The sequence below is a fragment of the Pterocles gutturalis genome, unplaced genomic scaffold, assembly GCF_000699245.1.
Source record: "Pterocles gutturalis isolate BGI_N339 unplaced genomic scaffold, ASM69924v1 scaffold3878, whole genome shotgun sequence".
In the NCBI taxonomy this organism is placed as follows: domain Eukaryota; kingdom Metazoa; phylum Chordata; class Aves; order Pterocliformes; family Pteroclidae; genus Pterocles; species Pterocles gutturalis.
This window is the reverse complement of record NW_010117817.1, coordinates 73409-90507: the sequence shown is the minus strand read 5'-3', so window position 1 is coordinate 90507 and position 17099 is coordinate 73409. Positions and strand designations below refer to the sequence as shown.

The 17099-nt window shown below is 42.4% G+C and overlaps 1 protein-coding gene across 1 annotated transcript in view; it reads left to right on the top strand.

Annotated features, from left to right (window-relative positions):
* Positions 1-15977, top strand: part of CDH17 (cadherin 17, LI cadherin (liver-intestine)) — a 27721-nt gene extending 11744 nt beyond the window's left edge. Inside the window, exons 8-18 of the mRNA XM_010075938.1 lie at positions 371-502; positions 1380-1530; positions 2255-2470; positions 3400-3476; positions 4923-5114; positions 6347-6591; positions 8442-8572; positions 9694-9930; positions 11322-11438; positions 11545-11661; positions 15868-15977. Of these exons, the coding sequence (XP_010074240.1) occupies positions 371-502; positions 1380-1530; positions 2255-2470; positions 3400-3476; positions 4923-5114; positions 6347-6591; positions 8442-8572; positions 9694-9930; positions 11322-11438; positions 11545-11661; positions 15868-15977 (1725 nt within the window). The remainder of the gene's footprint in view (positions 1-370; positions 503-1379; positions 1531-2254; positions 2471-3399; positions 3477-4922; positions 5115-6346; positions 6592-8441; positions 8573-9693; positions 9931-11321; positions 11439-11544; positions 11662-15867) is intronic.
* Positions 15978-17099: the final 1122 nt, after the last annotated feature.

Here is a 17099-nt window from a genome sequence, read left to right as displayed (position 1 = left end):
GGAATGGACAGTGTAAGGAAATAGAATAAATTAGTGTCAAGACATTCAGATAAATAAAATGCTTTCTTCTCATGGATCACCGTTTAGCTCCACATCCCAGAACCCTTCCATAAAAAGATAAGTTTCACAGCCCATCTGGACAACAGGAGAAGCTGAGGTGAAATGACTTCACCACAACAATTCAGAGAGCAGAGGTGCGTTATCAGACTGATTTTCTGCAGTTCATCCCAAAAGCCTGCCAAACTGTTAATTTTCTGGCTTATGAAGCTAACAGGAATGCAATCTTCTCTGCTGTGGTCCAGAAACGATCCCTGTGAAATCTCAGTCTACACTTCTGACTTCTTATCCTGACTTATTTTTGTGTTTTTAGGTGCAATCAAATGAGCCAGATGCAATTTATGGCCTTTTTGAAAGAGAAAGGCTGTCCAGGCTCCCATTTTCCATCGATCAGAATGGGGTTATTTATGTGACTGAACCGTTGGACAGGGAAGAAAAGGATTCTGTAAGTAAACACATAAAACCTCACTGAGGGGAGAGACATAGCAGGAAGCTGATTATTGGTGTGGGACTAAATACAAGAAAGCTCACTAGAAAGGACAGAGGGTAAAAAAAAAAGAAATAAAAGCTTTGTTTCTTGTCATTTGTTTGGGAATGATTTGACAGATATGAAAGCACATTTATCTACTGCACTGTAAACAGCTTTCAGTTTGGGGTCCTACAGCATTTCTCTACAGGGCTGGCAGTAGCAATCGCTGCCCACAGAGTACGTGTAATGTACAACATGGACCAACCATGGCAGGATTGTAGGTGAATGAGCAGGAGGCAGGCAGTGGCATTTGTGGAAGGCAGGAGGTTTGCATGTTTCAGATCCACTCCAGATCCCAGGGGCCTCAGGGATCTCTCCACAGGAGAAGCAGAGTTTAACTTACAGTTGCAACTGTGAAGATACCCTGAAGTTCCCCATTTGTGGGTCTTTTAGACAGAAAACCCTCTGTCTCCTTTTGTTCTTTGAGCAAATTTGGGCACAGAATAGGTCAGGGATCAGATATGCTGGAGACATCCTATCTCTGTATGTGACAGATGAATTTGCAAAGTGACAAAAATGTGATATTCCTGCTTTTCTTGTACATTTGCAAGAGCAAGGTCGCAGTGCAGTGAATTATTCAGCACTTTTAAATTATTTTGAGAACTCAGACCTCAGGGTCTGAGTAGGTGTGATGGACGAGTTCTGAATTAACCAATGAAAACACTGAACAAACATATATTTACATAAACAGAATATTTAATTTGCATACAACGCTCCCACAGTTACGTGTTTAAATGGAAAATATTGTCACAGTGGACATTCAACACATCTAATCTCAATATTCTTATTGCAGTATGTTTTCTTTGCGGTCTCAAAAGATAACCAGGGAGAACTGGTGGACAAGCCTCTGCAGATTCATGTGATTGTGGAAGACATTAATGACAATCCCCCTGTATGCCAGCAGGCCCTCACTGTAATTGAAGTTCAAGAAAATGAAGGTGGAGGTAAGAAAACAGCTTCTACTCTTTTATATACGTATTCTGGTCTCGTTATTGTTTTCAGCTGCGTGCAAATAAAACTAGAAATTCTGATCTCAGAGAGTAAAATATAGCTCTCCTAGAGAAATATTTTCCTGTGCAAATAGCCCTGTTGTTTTCACTTCAGTAATTCGTGTAGAAAGGATTTCAATAACCTGAGAGGGACAAACCAAAGACCCCTACTTAAAAAATGCTGCCCCATTTAAAACATAAAATTGCGTTTTCCCACAGACACATTTTTGGACAACTGCTTAGAATGTAGAAAGAAAAACACCACTTTTATTATTAATACAGAAATATTGCTCTGAAAGTGGCATGAGACAATTTTCCCTCACCCAGATGCTCCTCCAGCATAATGCCTTTGACTTCAGTGGACCACTAACAAAATCTGTCCCTAACACATCAGTTATTTGGTTTCAAAGCTGAAGTTTCTGTCGTTAGTTACCTCTTCTGCTCAAAACAAGCAGCCCAGTCCTTTTGGACTGCCCCAAGCCCAAAGCAGCTCATTGGGATGCTAAAGGAAAAGCTCCCAGAAGTCAAATGATTGTGTCCATTGCAGTGTTTCCCGTGCAATTGCATTTTTATTGCCCCTCTATTCTTTGCATTGACATCACCATGGTTAGTGTGTACCTCTGTGGAGGAACAGGACCACTGTGTTACCTGACTGACTCTGATTTCTCCTCTGCCACAGGAAGTCATATTGGCGCTGTGTCTGCTGCGGACATGGATGAGGAGGACACCCTGAACTCTCGTCTGCAGTTCAAAATCGAAAGTCAGGTTCCTGCTGTTCCTGCAAGTAATCTCTTCGTTATTCAGCAAGACACTGGGATTTTGCAGTTAACTAGCCGTTCATTAAACAAGCGCATTGCATCCAACTATTCCTTGAAGGTGCTGGTGACAGATCCCGGTATGTAATGTCTGCTGTTATACATCAGAATAATTTTGTTCAAGCTGGCATCCCCAGTGCTTGGCATCCAAGGGATGAGAGGAGACCTGGAGGATTCACTGGAAGCAGCAGCACTGGGAGCTGGTTTGCTCTGGCATTGTACTGCCTTGTTCTTGAGATGCAGAGAAGTTAATCATGATTCATAATGCAAGTATGGAAGGAAACCAGCTCTAGGGCAGAGCGTGGATAAACTGAGAAGCTTGTTAACAAGTACTCCAGTAAGAGATTTCCTTCTACAAGGGGGGAAAAAAAAAGAAGAGATCATGATTGTGGTTTTCGCCCAAAATCTTTCAAAGGGACTCACTGAAAAAAAATCAAGAAATTAAACACAGCTGCTCAGAGAGTCCAGATAATGTATTTTAAAAGATTAAGAGCTGAAATTAATCTTCAAAAAAAAAAAAAATCTTGTCCATTATGTGAATTCCCAGGAGTCCTTTGCGGTTTACTGAATGGAAAGGAAATCAAACTGCATACCAAAGCTTAAAACTTTGTGCTGGAGTCCTTATAGTCAGGCAAAACTTGTGGATGGGGGAACTGGAATGTGCAGAAAGCAGTGTGACATGTCTGTAGTCGACATAGTATCACTTGGGCAGATTATATGAAAACCTTGCAGTGTGAGAAGTCAGTGATTTGTTTTGGATGATTATTTAAAATGAAATGAAACAGGATAGGACAGTGCTGAAGAAATTGGGAAGGTGAATAGTAAGACAGAGAGGGAGGTTGTCACTGACTATGAGATATCAGTGATCAAGTGCTTTTTACAACAGCAGGGCTTTGCTTGAATTGGGAAATTCGGCAGTGCTCACTTTTGCTCACAGTGAACCCTTTTAGAGGAAAGTTTCTTTCAGCAGAAGGGTTGCTGTGACGTTGTTTATTCTCTTTCCATGCAGTATTCCAAACCATTTGTGACGTCCAAATACATGTCATTGACATCAATGATCAGATTCCCATCTTTGAAAAATCAGATGTGAGTATTTTTAACATTGTTTTTGATGTCCCAACAACTTCTGACAAAGGTTTGAGCATGTGTTCAAGGTGTTTAGAATGCCAATGGGAAACCAACCACTTACAGAACAAGTAACAGAGCAATCCACTAGTGAAAATAAAGGCAAGGTACTGCTGCAAAGCCTGCGTGTGAGGTCTATCTAGACAGTTGACAGTGGGATTGACTCATAGTTAATTCTGAAATATAAGGTAATTTGCTCAGTGGAAATCTATGTGTAGAGAATGAAATTATTCTACTAAAGCTGTTTATTCCAGAAATATAAGTTCTGGAGGGAAAGGAGGAAGAAAAGGCTTTAAAATGAACTAAAATAGCTAAATGGGAAAAAAGCTAACATCTCCCAAGTTTATTTCCAAACAGAGTATTAGTGTATCCAGAAAACCCAGAAGCTGAATGGAAATCAAAGTCTCTGTTTTCTTTAACCAGAAACAGTGGTCCAGTGATCCATGCCCAAATGCATACCTGGTGGTTCTTGGTTCAGGAACTGGTGTCAGGCTCTTGCCTCTTCCTCTGGCAGAAGTGCTGGCATCTCGTAGAGAGACCTGCAGAACTTCTGTTCTGTTTGGGTCTGCCTGCTGACCCAAACCTCCCTGCAGATGCTGCAGTGGCGGGAGTGTCTACATTTAGGTGTCTAAGCTCCCACCCTACCTGTAGGCAATGTAAGTGCTGGGCTCAGGAGAGCTGTCTGGCCCATCTGGTGTAGGCATCCTCTTGGGGAAGCTCTGTTGGGTTTTGGGCTTTGCTGATTGCATTGCCCAAATCTCTGTTGATGATAATGGGAACATAGATACATGCAGAGTAGGTGCCCACAGAGCAGGCTGTTGACTTTCTCACGTCAAGGTCTCATACCAGGAGCTGGTCTCAAGATGAGACTGCTGGGTCAGGGCGTACATCAAACAGAGTAAATGGAGCTTGACTGCTAATGTGGCAACAGCCTATGGTGCACGGAGCAATTAAATATTCAACAGTCAGTGGCTAGGGTGCTCACTGGGTACAGAGCAGCTGTACTGTCCCTGTGGCTGTGAGCATCGCATGAACATGGAGTGGTTTCAACAGAGGAGGTAAAGGTTTGTTGATATACTAGTAGCTTACCCACTGACAGATCCCACCACCTTTGACAAATGTATGGCTAAAAATGGGGACGCAGCAACTTCACAGAGGCTGTAGTGCCCATCTTGCAGCTCTGGGTTCCCCTGGACAGTGAGATACCTCACCTGTACTGCTGCAAGGCACTTCACTGATGCTTTTGTACATCTCTCTAACCCGGTTATGTCCCTGTTGTGGAGTGCACCCACTGCTGTGGGTTAAAATACGTCTGTGCTTGTGGGTCACAAACTTGTTGTAGTGCTCAAGTTTTTATCTGCAGATGGTGCTCAGTGTGTCATGTTTCAATGGTCTCTTTCTTCTCAGTATCACAATGTGACTGTTGCAGAAAATCTCCCAGTAGGATCAGTGATATTAGAAATTCAAGCTACTGATGGAGATGAGCCTGCCACAGGGAGCTCCTACATCGTTTACCAAGTGAAGGAAGGAGATCCAAACAACACGTTCTTCATAGAGACGGATTCTGAAACAAACCGAGGATTTGTAAGGATTAACAAGGTGAATAGATGGGTTTACTGTTCTCTTATCTGTCATAAACAGTAACAGCCCTGGTGATGATTTGCAGGGTGGGGGGGTGTTGGCTGGTGGTGGTGTGAGGACACCCTAAGCATGGTGCAGACTGCAGGAGGCTCCACTCTTGGGCTCGGGCACTGTGCCTGTACAGTGCTCAGGCACACCAATCCTCCTGCCTTTGCTGTCCCCTACCCACCCACCGCCACCGGCTGATCCCTCTGCTGGCTCTGCTGCTGGTCCCTTCTCCAGCAGAGCAGACTCTGCATGGTGAAGTAGATCTTTATGCACTATAAAGGAAAAAAAAAAAAGTAATTATTTGACTGATTTTACAGTAGCATTTCTGGAAAAGAGAAAGCCAGATAAATGCTTCCATGGGGTGTGGTCGTGGTGGTGGGCTGTCATGGGGCAGGTCCTGCTCCCTGATGGTGCTCTGGGCCTCTGGTGGCTTTTGCAATGGGAAGTGCAAATGAGCCCCAGTACATCTCAATGTCAGGATGGAGGGGCAGTTTGTTCCTGATGAGGAAAATATTAACTGCAAGAAAGCCAAGGTCAGCGCATGCTGTGGTGGGTGATATATCCCATGTGTTGAATGCTGGAGACAGGAATATAAGGAACACTTTCTGCTGCATCCATGAAAGCTCTCGCTATGAAATTAGCCTCTGCAAAGGTGCTTGAACTATGAGTACAGAAAAGCTACCACTCATTTTCCAAGAGGTGACATTGTTTGCATTCAGTTCACCTGCCACTGGGTGGGCCAAGGGCAGGCAGATGCAGCATTTGGTGGAACATCTTCAGGCTCAACCTCAGTGTCATTTTTTCCCAAGGAGGCTATTGTGAGAAACTCCATGGCGTAACAACCCTCGCATGGCTTTTGTCACCCAGAGGTCATAGAAGGCCGTCTCATACAGGACTATAAATCCTACTGCTGTAAACAGGATATAGTTATTTAACTTAGGCAGGTGGCAACATTATTAGGAGGTTGCCAATTATATGGTTGCCAATTATATGGTTGCCAAGGAGGCCTCCAAATGGGCATATGGTTTCATTTAAATTGACCATTCCCTGTGTCATTTTGCTCCTGACAGCTCTCCCTTATTTCATCTGTATCTGGGATGCAATCTTCTTGAGAAGAGGGGGACTTTGTGGCTTCCCATGGGAGCTCCCCACAGCAGCAGAGCCATCGCTTAAAGCATCTTTTTTTTTTCTGATATATCCAGGCACTTGATTTTGAAGCAGCTCCGGTGTACAACCTGGTGATCAACGCCACAAACCCTGAACCGTTGGTGCAAGGCGTGCAGTACAACTCAAGCTCCCTGACCTTGTTTAAAGTTTTCGTAACAAATGTGGACGAGCCACCTGCTTTCCGCAAGGCAGTTTACAGAGCAGAAGTGTCTGAAGACATTCCCGTCAATACCCCGGTGGTGACGGTGGAGGCCAATGATCCTGAGGGGGATACTGTACGGTAAAAAAAGAGTGACCATGATTTATTTATTGAATTCAGGATCTAGAAAATTGTTCTAAAAGAGGTACAAGGAAAACACACCCTGTATTTGGCATGCAGGAAAAGTCTTTTTTACAGAAGTTTCATCTCCTAGTAGAAGGTGGAGGTGGGGTGGGGTGGCGGCTGGTGACCCACCTGCAGCAGACTGCTGGGCAGCGCTTTTCTAACCAGCTTTCTCTCTGGGCTGTGACAAGCATCAGCCAGTGGGGCCCTGGAACCAGGAAACTAAAAGGGAAGAAGGTCAATATATGTCTCCAGGAAAAAGGCAGAGCTGTCTGATTAACAGGGTTTCCATATCCACAATGCCTTTAACAAATGGATGAAGCATGTACTGCACACTCCTAGGAACCGGTAGGACAGTAGCTGCTTGTCATGTCACAAAGGAACCCACACAGGGCTTTTTCTCCACCAAAACTCCCAACCTGTAGTGAAGCTCAAGTCTATAATTAACAATTAATTTGTTTTCTTTTCCAACTGCTAAAGACAATATGCCTGCTACTGCAGTGGAGGCAAAGCCCTGTGCAAGACAGGTCCTGTGCTTGTGAATGGGATGCAAAACCTCATTCAGGCTTATTCTGTAGCCCAATGCCATGTTGTATGGTCAAGTCACCTTGAGTCTCTGCCAGCTCACGGATCTATGCACAGTGCTGTGCTGCACAGTGTAAATGTACCTTATGCAGTACAGTCGGATAGGAGAACTCTTTGTTGCTCTTGCTGCACGATTCCCAGCTGGCATGCTGAACAGATCAACCCAAAATAAACAATCCTTGAAATCTAACTAAAATTCAGCAAAACACCAAGTAGTTAATTCACTTACAGAATATGACTGTTAGGTCTCCTGTGGACTTTTATTCCCAGAGGTTTCTCATCTGGCTTTCTACTTTCCCCTAACTTTTGGGAACTTAGCACGTTTGGCCTTCTGTCAAACTGGTTTGAAAGTGAGCCACATAGTCCAGAAGCTCTGGGGGCTGATGATAGAGACAGATGATAGGAATTCATGTTTACATAAACCACATTTCTGATAAAAAATAGGTTAAAGGACATAAAATAAAAAGTATAAAAGGTAAAACATGTACCAGCATGTCAGCATGCTGGTTTCTATGAAAGGGGTACTGAAAGAACAAAAGCGTTGAATGAGAAGGTCAGGTCACATCTACTCAAGCAAATGCCTGTGTTTTAACTGGGTCATACGTTCATGGTTAAATTTGTATAAGTAAGTACCCAGAGACCTTGGAGTTTTTTTGAACAGCAATATAAAGGCAATTATGTAGTGATGTTTAAAGCACTCTCTGCTCCACAGCTGCCCCGATGGTAATTACAGGCTGCTCCAGACTGGCAGCAGTTGACCACTGTAGACTGCCTAAGGACATGGCCCCTCGTTGATCCGTGAAAGGGTGCCTAGCTGATTGCTCCCTCTGCCCCCAGCCTTTGGCTTGTGGCCCCATCCAAACCAAGGCCTGGGAGATGTGATGGGGAGAGAGGGACATGGGGCTGGGACAGAGTGCACTTCTGGACCAAAAGCTCAGGAACATCCCAGGTTTCCTAGTTAGGAGGAAGGTGAAGTTGCAGGCTGGAGCAGCAGTGTCATTCCCACAGTTCTGCTCTCACTCTTTATTCTCAATCATTTTTGCCTCTCTTCCTCTGTCAGTCTCCTGGTTGGCCATAGTACTGGGACTCTTCCAAGAACCCTGTCTTCTATAATAATTGCAATAAAGTTGCTTGCCTAAAATCAATAAATAAGTATTTGCTTTGTCAGCAATTTTTCCTGATTTGGAATAGTATATGTGACTTTTTCTTATTTCTTTCCAAAGATACTCCTTAGAAGGTGATGTGAGGAAATGGCTGAGGATTGATTCAACGACTGGGCAGATATACACCACTTCCACTTTGGACAGAGAACAGGAAAAAATATACATGGTTGATGTTGTTGGGTCAGAGCTAAGTAAGTAACCCCCTGCCCTTACTGCTTTATGAGGAATTATCATACTTCACATGACTAAACCCATGAAAAGTACAGGAACATGTGATGTATCTTTAGAAGTATATATTTCTTAATAATTAAACTTTCATAGAAGAAATCTTGATGTAGATAATGACGATTAAAATAGCTTTCATGAAGTTAGCTGTCATATGCCATTATATTTGCTTGAGCCACATGGCATATAGAGAAGGTTAGAATTTGTTCAGTGTTTTCAGCATCAACATTTTCTGCCACTTTTTTCTTCTATAGCTATAAAGATTTTAGTATTTCTTGTAGGTATGTTTAGGCTTTCTGAAAACATACCTGTAGAGTAACTTGCAACCTTGTACAGAATTTAATTTTATTATGAATAAATTGAATATACTAGTCGGTCTGAAATATATTAGGCCTTCTAGTTCCAGCCATTAGAATCTTTCAGATAGTCCATCGGGGAGATTTCATTATGTGATTTACATTGAATAGAGGTTAAAAACTCTGGACTGCATCTGATTGAATGAGGTATAAATCTAGATTTCCCTTATTAAACACAGATAAACAATGCTGGCCACTGTTTTCCTATATGTCAGGAAAAAGGAGTGCTTCCTTGAGCACCAAGATGGAGTGGAGCTGTCCCTGCAGGAACAGGCTGGAGAAATGACAGGGCTCTGAAACCTCTTCTTGGGACCTTTGTTGTGGCCCCAAGGCAGAATATTGTCTTGCATTTCCTATATGTAGAAGAGACACGGGAAACTTAAGGAGTTTCATGTTTAAAAGAGTGCTCCAAAGAGCACTTTGGATGTGACCACTTAATAGATGCGATGGATGTGACTGCTTACTAGATACGATGGTCTATATCTGCCTCCTTTCACTTGCTAGTGTTCAGTAGTTAGCAAGAGCTGGGGTAAATAAAACATACCTTTTGAAAAGTGGTTCCAGCTGCCACAGGTCCCTCAGGACCTCCTAAGACCTTGCCTCTGCAACCTGCAGTCAGAATACCACCTTCCACTGCCTGCCTGATGTATTGTACCTATACGATATCTGCAAATGCAACAACCCAGCGTATAAGTCCAAAGTGTAACTTTGCATTTTGTTAAACTCTACAGATAATGCAGCTCAGAAATCCCGAGCGACCTTGATACTTGACTTACATGATGTGAATGACAACCCTCCACGGTTAGCTATGGATTATCCTCCTTTCTTCTGCCACCCGCTCAGTGGAGGAGAGAGAGCTCTTATTCAAGCTACTGATGATGATGAGCAATTGTATTATCCAACATTTACTTTTGCTCTTGTGGATGATATGAATACAAGAAATAACTGGGAAATCTCAAAAGTCAATAGTAAGTTAATAAAGCTATTCCAACAGTCATATGGGACTCTCTAAGTACTCTGGACTTGCTAGGACCTGTGTAGTCCAATAAAGATGGATGTGCAATGATGAGGCAAAGTTTACTCATTGTACAAAGTTATTTGAGTAGGAACCAAATGTGAAGAATTGCAGAACATCCTTGCAAGACTGAGTTGGTTGAACTATAAAATGGCACATTCAAATGAATTCCAGTTCCAAAATTCACATGCGAAATTATGGATGCAGAGCTGGCCATTAAGAGTCAAGAGTGAGACCTGTAAGCAGTTCCACGAAAGTGTGAAATGAAATTATCAGTAGTGTTCAGAAAAGCAGATCAAATATTGGGAATTACTAGGAAGGGACCAGAGAAGAAATCAGAGAACATCATTATGTCCCTGTATAAATCCATGATTTGTTGAAATCTTGAACTCCAGTCTCTCTAACTCCAAAAAAGATGTAGTAAAACTGGAAACAGGTTCAGGGTGACAAGGATAATCAGAGTTATGGAGCAGTCTGATATAAGAAAGTGTGAGGAAGTAGCAAATAAGATACTACTTTTTAGCTTGGAAGACAGTAGGGAAAAAAATACATTAGAGGTCTATAGAATTGTGACCGCAATGGTCAGGATGTCCAGAGATTCGTTGTTTGCCCTCTCTTCCAGTACACAAACCAGGGAGCCTCAAATGAAGCTTATAAGAGTCATTTCCAGTGCAGATAGAAGGAGGAGGTAGTTGATTGTGGAACTTGTTGCCACAGGGTGTTGTGTATGTAGAAAGTTTCTAGAAGTTCAAAGCAAGGAATTACATCTTGATTAAGAAGTCCCTGAGCTGAAAATGATTGAAGGCTGGGAGAGCATTAGGAGAAAATAAAATACATGTTTTCTTTTTTTATTGTAAACTCCACTTATTCTAGAGACAAGATACTGACATTGATAGACCTTTGGTCTGATCCCAGTGGCTGTTATAGACTGTCTTTTCCAAGTTTTAAAGAGTCTTATATGTGTCAGTGTAAGTGTGCTAGAAGGATGGTCTACTAAATCATCTTAGGAACAATTAAGTTGGTTATGGCTTTTCTGAGTATAGGGGGTTATTCTTGGTTTAGATGTGACGCTATCAGTGTAGTACTACCCAAGACCAGATTTGGCCTGCTGCAGAAGTTAGGAAGGAAATTCTCAGACCATATTATGCCAAGCTAGGCCAGGCTAGGCATTCAGACAGTCTCTTTTGATTTAATATCTGCAAACCAATGAGACTTGGGAAGACATGGGGGAAGACAGCAACCATGTGCAAAGCTGCCTTAAGAAAAGAGCATTTGCAGCTGATATGAATGTTGAGCTAAATTTCTTTCTTGTGCTGACATGAATGTCCCATTTCCTGCTTACAGGTACTCATGCTTACCTCTCTCCAAAACACGCTAACTTTGAAGAGAAGTTGTATTATGTTCCAGTACTAATTCGTGACAATGGAAAACCACCTTTGGAAAACAAAGTGAATCTTGAAGGTATACTATGCACAGAAATATTCATTTCAAGACAACAGTTACATTTATGAATAATCAAACTGGACTACTAAACTTCCCATTAACTGCATGGCATTTCTTTTTGCAGTACACATCTGCAAGTGTTCAAGTGAGAATTCGTGTTTTATTGAAGTACAACGTGAGCACACCCGGCCAAGTGCTGGCCAGGCAATTGGGATTCTTATTGGGGTCTTGCTCATCATTGGTAAGTCACTTTTTCTTGGTTGATGGTTCCTGGTTGTTGGCCAGGACTCTGAGATACGATGGTGCTGCTGTACTTCTGAGATTGATTTACTTGCTGGGTGAAGAGATGTCATGAATGTTGCAGAATGCGAAAAAGAGGGAAGATCTCATGATTGTGTGTCATGATTACTGCAAATTTGTAAGTTTTTTGTCATAGGAATAGCTTTCTTTGGCCCATGCTTCTGCATGCACATCAAATGGCACAGCAAGCAGCTGTGACAGAAGAAAATGCCACACTTGTAGCATATTGTCACTTCATTGTACCTGCTGCCTTTTCCCTGTAAGGGAAGGGATTGGGGCCTCATCTTGGGCTTCCAGATTATAGTGAAGATAGTCAAGCATCCAGGGATGTCATGCTTGCAGAGTCTGTACCCGTAGCTTACAATTAAGTTTTATTCACCTATTTCAGCATAATAGGTTTCCGGTTGTCATATGGAGAATTGCTCTGAACTGTGGGAAACTGGCATTCACATGAACAAAGCAAAGTTAAAATCTTAAAACATTACCAAAACAAGACAAAATCTTTTTTTGGTGATAGGATAGGATAGGATAGGATAGGATAGAACAGAACAGAACAGAACAGAACAGAATATTGCAGTTGGAAGAAACCTACAATGACCCTCTAGTCCAACTGCCTGAACACTTTAGGACTGACCAAAAGTTAAACCATGTTATTCACGCTTTAATCATGATTCTACGATTCTATTCAGGGCATTCTCCAAATGCCTCTTAAACACTGACATGCTTGGGGCATTGAGCACCATTCTAGGAAGCCTGCTCCAGGGTTTGACCACCCTCACAGTAAAGAAAAGCTTCCTAATGTCCAGTCTGAACCTTCCCTGGCACAGCTTTGAACTATTTCCAAGCGTCTTATCACTGGGGATAGGGAGAAGAGATCAGCACCTCGCTCTCCACGTCCCCTCCTCAGGAAGCTGCTGAGAGCAATGAGGTCACCCCTCAGCCTCCTTATCTCCAAACTAGACAAGCCCAAAGTCCTTAGCTACTCCTTGTAGGATGTTCCTTCCAGCCCTTTCACCAGCTTTGTTGCCCTCCTCTGGACACATTCAAGGACATTCACAACCTTCTTAAATGCTGGGGCCCAGAACTGCACACAGTGCTCAAGGTGATGCCACCCCAGTGCTGGATACAGTGGGATCATCGGCTCTTCTGCCCAGCTGGTGATGCTGTGTTTGGGGCACCCCAGGATGCGGTTTGCCCTCTTGTCTGTCCAGGCACACTGCTGACTTGTATTGAGCCTGCTGTTGACTAGCACCCCCAGATCCCTTCCTGCAGTGCTGCCCTCCAGCCACTCCTGTCCCAATTTATTCTTGTGCCCAGTGTTACTCTGTCCTAGGTGCCAGTTGGACAACCGGCATTTGGACAGCCAGCATTTGGACTTGTTAAATGTCATGCCATTAATCACTGCCCAATGCTCCAATCTGTCCAAATCCCTCTGCAAGGCATCTTGTCCCTCAAGAGAGTCAACAGCACCTCCCAGTTTGGTATCATCAGCAAACTTGCTAATGATGCATTCAACTCGTACATCCAGATCATTGATAGATATATTGAACAGAACTGGCCCTAGAATTGAGCCCTGATGACCACCGCTGGTGACAGGGCGCCAGCCAGACGTAGCCCCATTCACTACAACCCTTTGAGCCCCACCCTTCAGCCAGTTCTTTACCCAGTGCACCATGAACCTGCTCATCCTACACTTAGACAACTTGTCCAGAAGGATGCTGTGAGGGACAGTATCAAAGCCTTACTAAAATCCAGAAAAACTCCATCCACCACCTTCCCTTCATAATTTGATAACAGAAAGATATAAAATTGATTAAACAGGACTTTCCTTTTGTGAACCCATGTTGATGGTGCCTGATGGCTGAACTATTGCCTTTCAGTAGTACCCAGTATCATATTCTCCATAATTTTTCCAGGAACTGAGGTTAGACTAGCAGGTCTCTTTTTGTAGACTGGAATAACACTGGCTAGTTTCTAGCCAGCAGGGACCTCCCCAGACTCCCAAGATCTTTGGCAGATGATCGAGAGGGGTCCTGCCGTAACATCGTCTAGCTCCTTCAGTATTCTCTTTATCAGTATAAGTGCAAACATAGTGAGGATGGCTGTTGATGGGATCCAGTCCCTTAGGAAGCAAAGAGCAAGAAGAATTCAGTGCTCTGTCCCATGAGATTTTTTTAATGCAACGGTCAAAAGAGGCAGACTGGGAAATTGTGACTCAGCTGTAGAGAGAGGAAGGAGTGTGAAAGACCCGTGGAGAAAATCAAAGAGAGGGAATTAAATACATCACAGACCTCATATTGAAAAGAGTCAGATGAAATTAGAGGAAAAAAGGGAAAAAACCCAAGAACTTATGTAAGTCACCATTACTTCCATTTTAAAAGAGAACAAGCCCTCACGAACAAGTTCAGTGCCTAAAAAGACAAAGCCAAAGCTCTGTGTTGACTTTTCTTCTGTAATATGCAAACCCCTAAAGCAAGAGAAAGTGCTGATGCATATGTGACGCATATGTGCTTGTCTTTTGAAGATACAAAGAGAAAAAAAATCAAAGAACTTAAAATGGAAGAAGCCATACTCAGACCATGTGATGACAGAGAAACCCCTCAAACTGCATCTTAGTTATCTCTGCTCAAGCTTCTCACATCACTTATTTCTGCACTATTCCTTAGTGTGATCCCTCAGTATAGTGCCACATTTAAGTGAAAATTGCGTTGGATAACTGACTGAAGACGTTTTCACTACAAGACAGCTGGTCAGCTTCAGAGATAACACAGCAGAAGTTGCTACTGCTTTATGACTTTTGAAAAACGCAGTGTATGTAGCTCATAAAGCATTTTTTAAAAGAATTCCTCAAATGAATATGCAGGATTTTTCACTAGCAAGTTTTTTCACTGTAAAGGCAAAACCAGATTATATCCTCCCAGGTGGATTTAACAGGGATCAGAGATGGGGAAGGAAAAAATGACGAGAAATATCTAAGTATTTTCTGAAACCTGGGGAGGTTGCAAACATTGAGTTTGGCCTTGGAGCTCAGAAGATATGACCATAAAAACTGCTGTCTCTTGGGGGCCTGTCTGACACCAGAATGAATTCCCATATGAGCTAAGGACTCTCTCAGACCTCAGCACTTTTTGTTCCATGAGCAAGGATCCTCTGTAGTCTTGCTTTCTTTAAAAGAAACACAGAGCATAGACACTGGAAAACAAAATGCAACAAAACAAAAAATACACCTTAGACCCTCAGCCAATCCATTCTGATGGGAGAAACTCTTTCATTAGGACAAATGGTCTCTCTCCTGGAAGGTATTTATCCCACTGAAAAGAGGGTGGGGAATAAAGAACATGTGGCAGATACTAGGCATATTCCTCAGACACCACAAATACCAATGTAAAATAAGAACAACTACAGAAGAGATATTCAGAGCATTGAGTGGGGCAAGGGGAGTAGCTGAGCACTCCTATGTACTCTAGTAAAGGAAGAAAGAGATGTTGAAAGTGATAGATAATCCAAAGAGGAAATAAATTTACACACAGTGTAACAAGCTCATCATGATTTTAAAAGATCAAACATATATATACACAAATATAATGTGCATATTTGATGTGTATGTATATATATATGCATATGAAGACAGCTACACACTATCTATTAGATATGATGAGAGAATAAACAGAAGAAAATCTCACTCATTCTTGGCTGTAGGTGCACAAATCTCTGGCATCCATCAGCTATTCCTAACAGATACTAAGGAGTTCCCAAAGAACAATTTTGCTGTCAGTAGTCTCAGCTTTTCTGTGACAGAACTGCCACTCCACTGGGGCAGGGAGTGGGAGAGGGGAAGCGACTACAATTCAAGACAGTACAAATCCCTGTTCAAAGGGAGGGGGGGGCTAAAAAAGACACTTTGCCATCTGGACAGATTCAAGAGAAATTCTCCTTTGGTGGAAGTCTCCTGAGCCCTGAGGCATCTGATCCTGCCACCACTGCCTCAGGTCCCTGAACTCACCATTGATCCAGCGCTGCATGCTCATTCCCCAAAGCTGCTTGCTTCTGTTCAGTGCTTTACAGTGCGGGTGTGAGAGCCTGTGCTGAAATACCTTTTCAGAAAGTTTTCTCTTCCCTTTACTGATGAGTACTCTCTGTTTTTCAGGTTTCATTATAGGGGGTGTGTTTTTTCACATGAAATACAAACAGAAAAATGAAAAGAAGAGCCATCAGAAAAACGTAAAGGATAACTCTGAACTCACTAGACTGGCTTAATGACTCTCTGGCATCAAGAGACAAAAAATGCCCTTTGGTCTGGGAAAGAGTGAGCTTTGTATCTCACAAAGCCCAGAAGTGTACTGTCACAAACTGAGGATGCAAACATGCAAAAGCAGTCTCCCAGGACTTTGTCCTCACTTTTGTAGGTAATACTATTCAGTCACGAAAAAACCCCGTAAGTACACTTCAGCAGCAGCCATTAATAAGAATATCAGCTTTGACTGAAGAGTTAACTCATGACAACACCAAATGCTGAACTCTTGCAAGGACCAATACATGGGACCAGCCTTCTTTTTTTGGCAGCTGAAGTAAATATGGACTTTCCAGAGGAGTACATTTTATCTAACTGCACATCTTTGGTCTTTGCATCTCAATAAGTTACTGAATAGCAGAACAGGGAATAAAATCCTGTGCTACGTTTGAAGATGTCGCATGAAGTTGCGGGAATCTGACTCTCAGCAAAGGAGCTCCCAAAGTTATTGCAATCTGTAGTCAGCCCTGGGTGATGCTTGTTTACATTATGCTGGTGAATTTGTGCTAGCAATGTTCACTAACAATGTGACATTTCAGTTTTTCATTTTTTTATATACACAGAATATAACCAGTTTGTGAAGCACCATGGCTTTTCATTACAGTTTCTAAGTTAAAAAATACTTGCTGAGTCATGTGGAATTGGGTAATGTGCTGTTTTATCATACTGCTGCAAATATTGTTCTTGTCCCCTAAACATTAGATAAGAATAAAAATGTTCTTTAAGGGTTTTAGTGTCTGCTTATTTTATAAAGAAAAAAAAAAAAGAAGAGAGAGTGCATGAGAGCAAACTGTTGATGCTTGGTTATTTATTGTATTTAACCCTCACTTTCACATAATGCAAATTAAAAATGTCTCTCAGGCCAGAGTGATGCATGTCCAGCTGATTCAAGATGCAGTGATTGCTGGAGGCACTTGTATCTTGGTTTCAGTAAAATGTATTTGAGCCCAGGACGACACTCGGAGAAGGAGAGCCTTTCTCCCGACAGCATGCCTATAGAAGGGCATTTTTGATGACAGTTTGAGGGAGGCTTTTCTTTTAAGCTATAAATAAAAGCTGACAAATATTATGTTAAACTGAAAAGACAA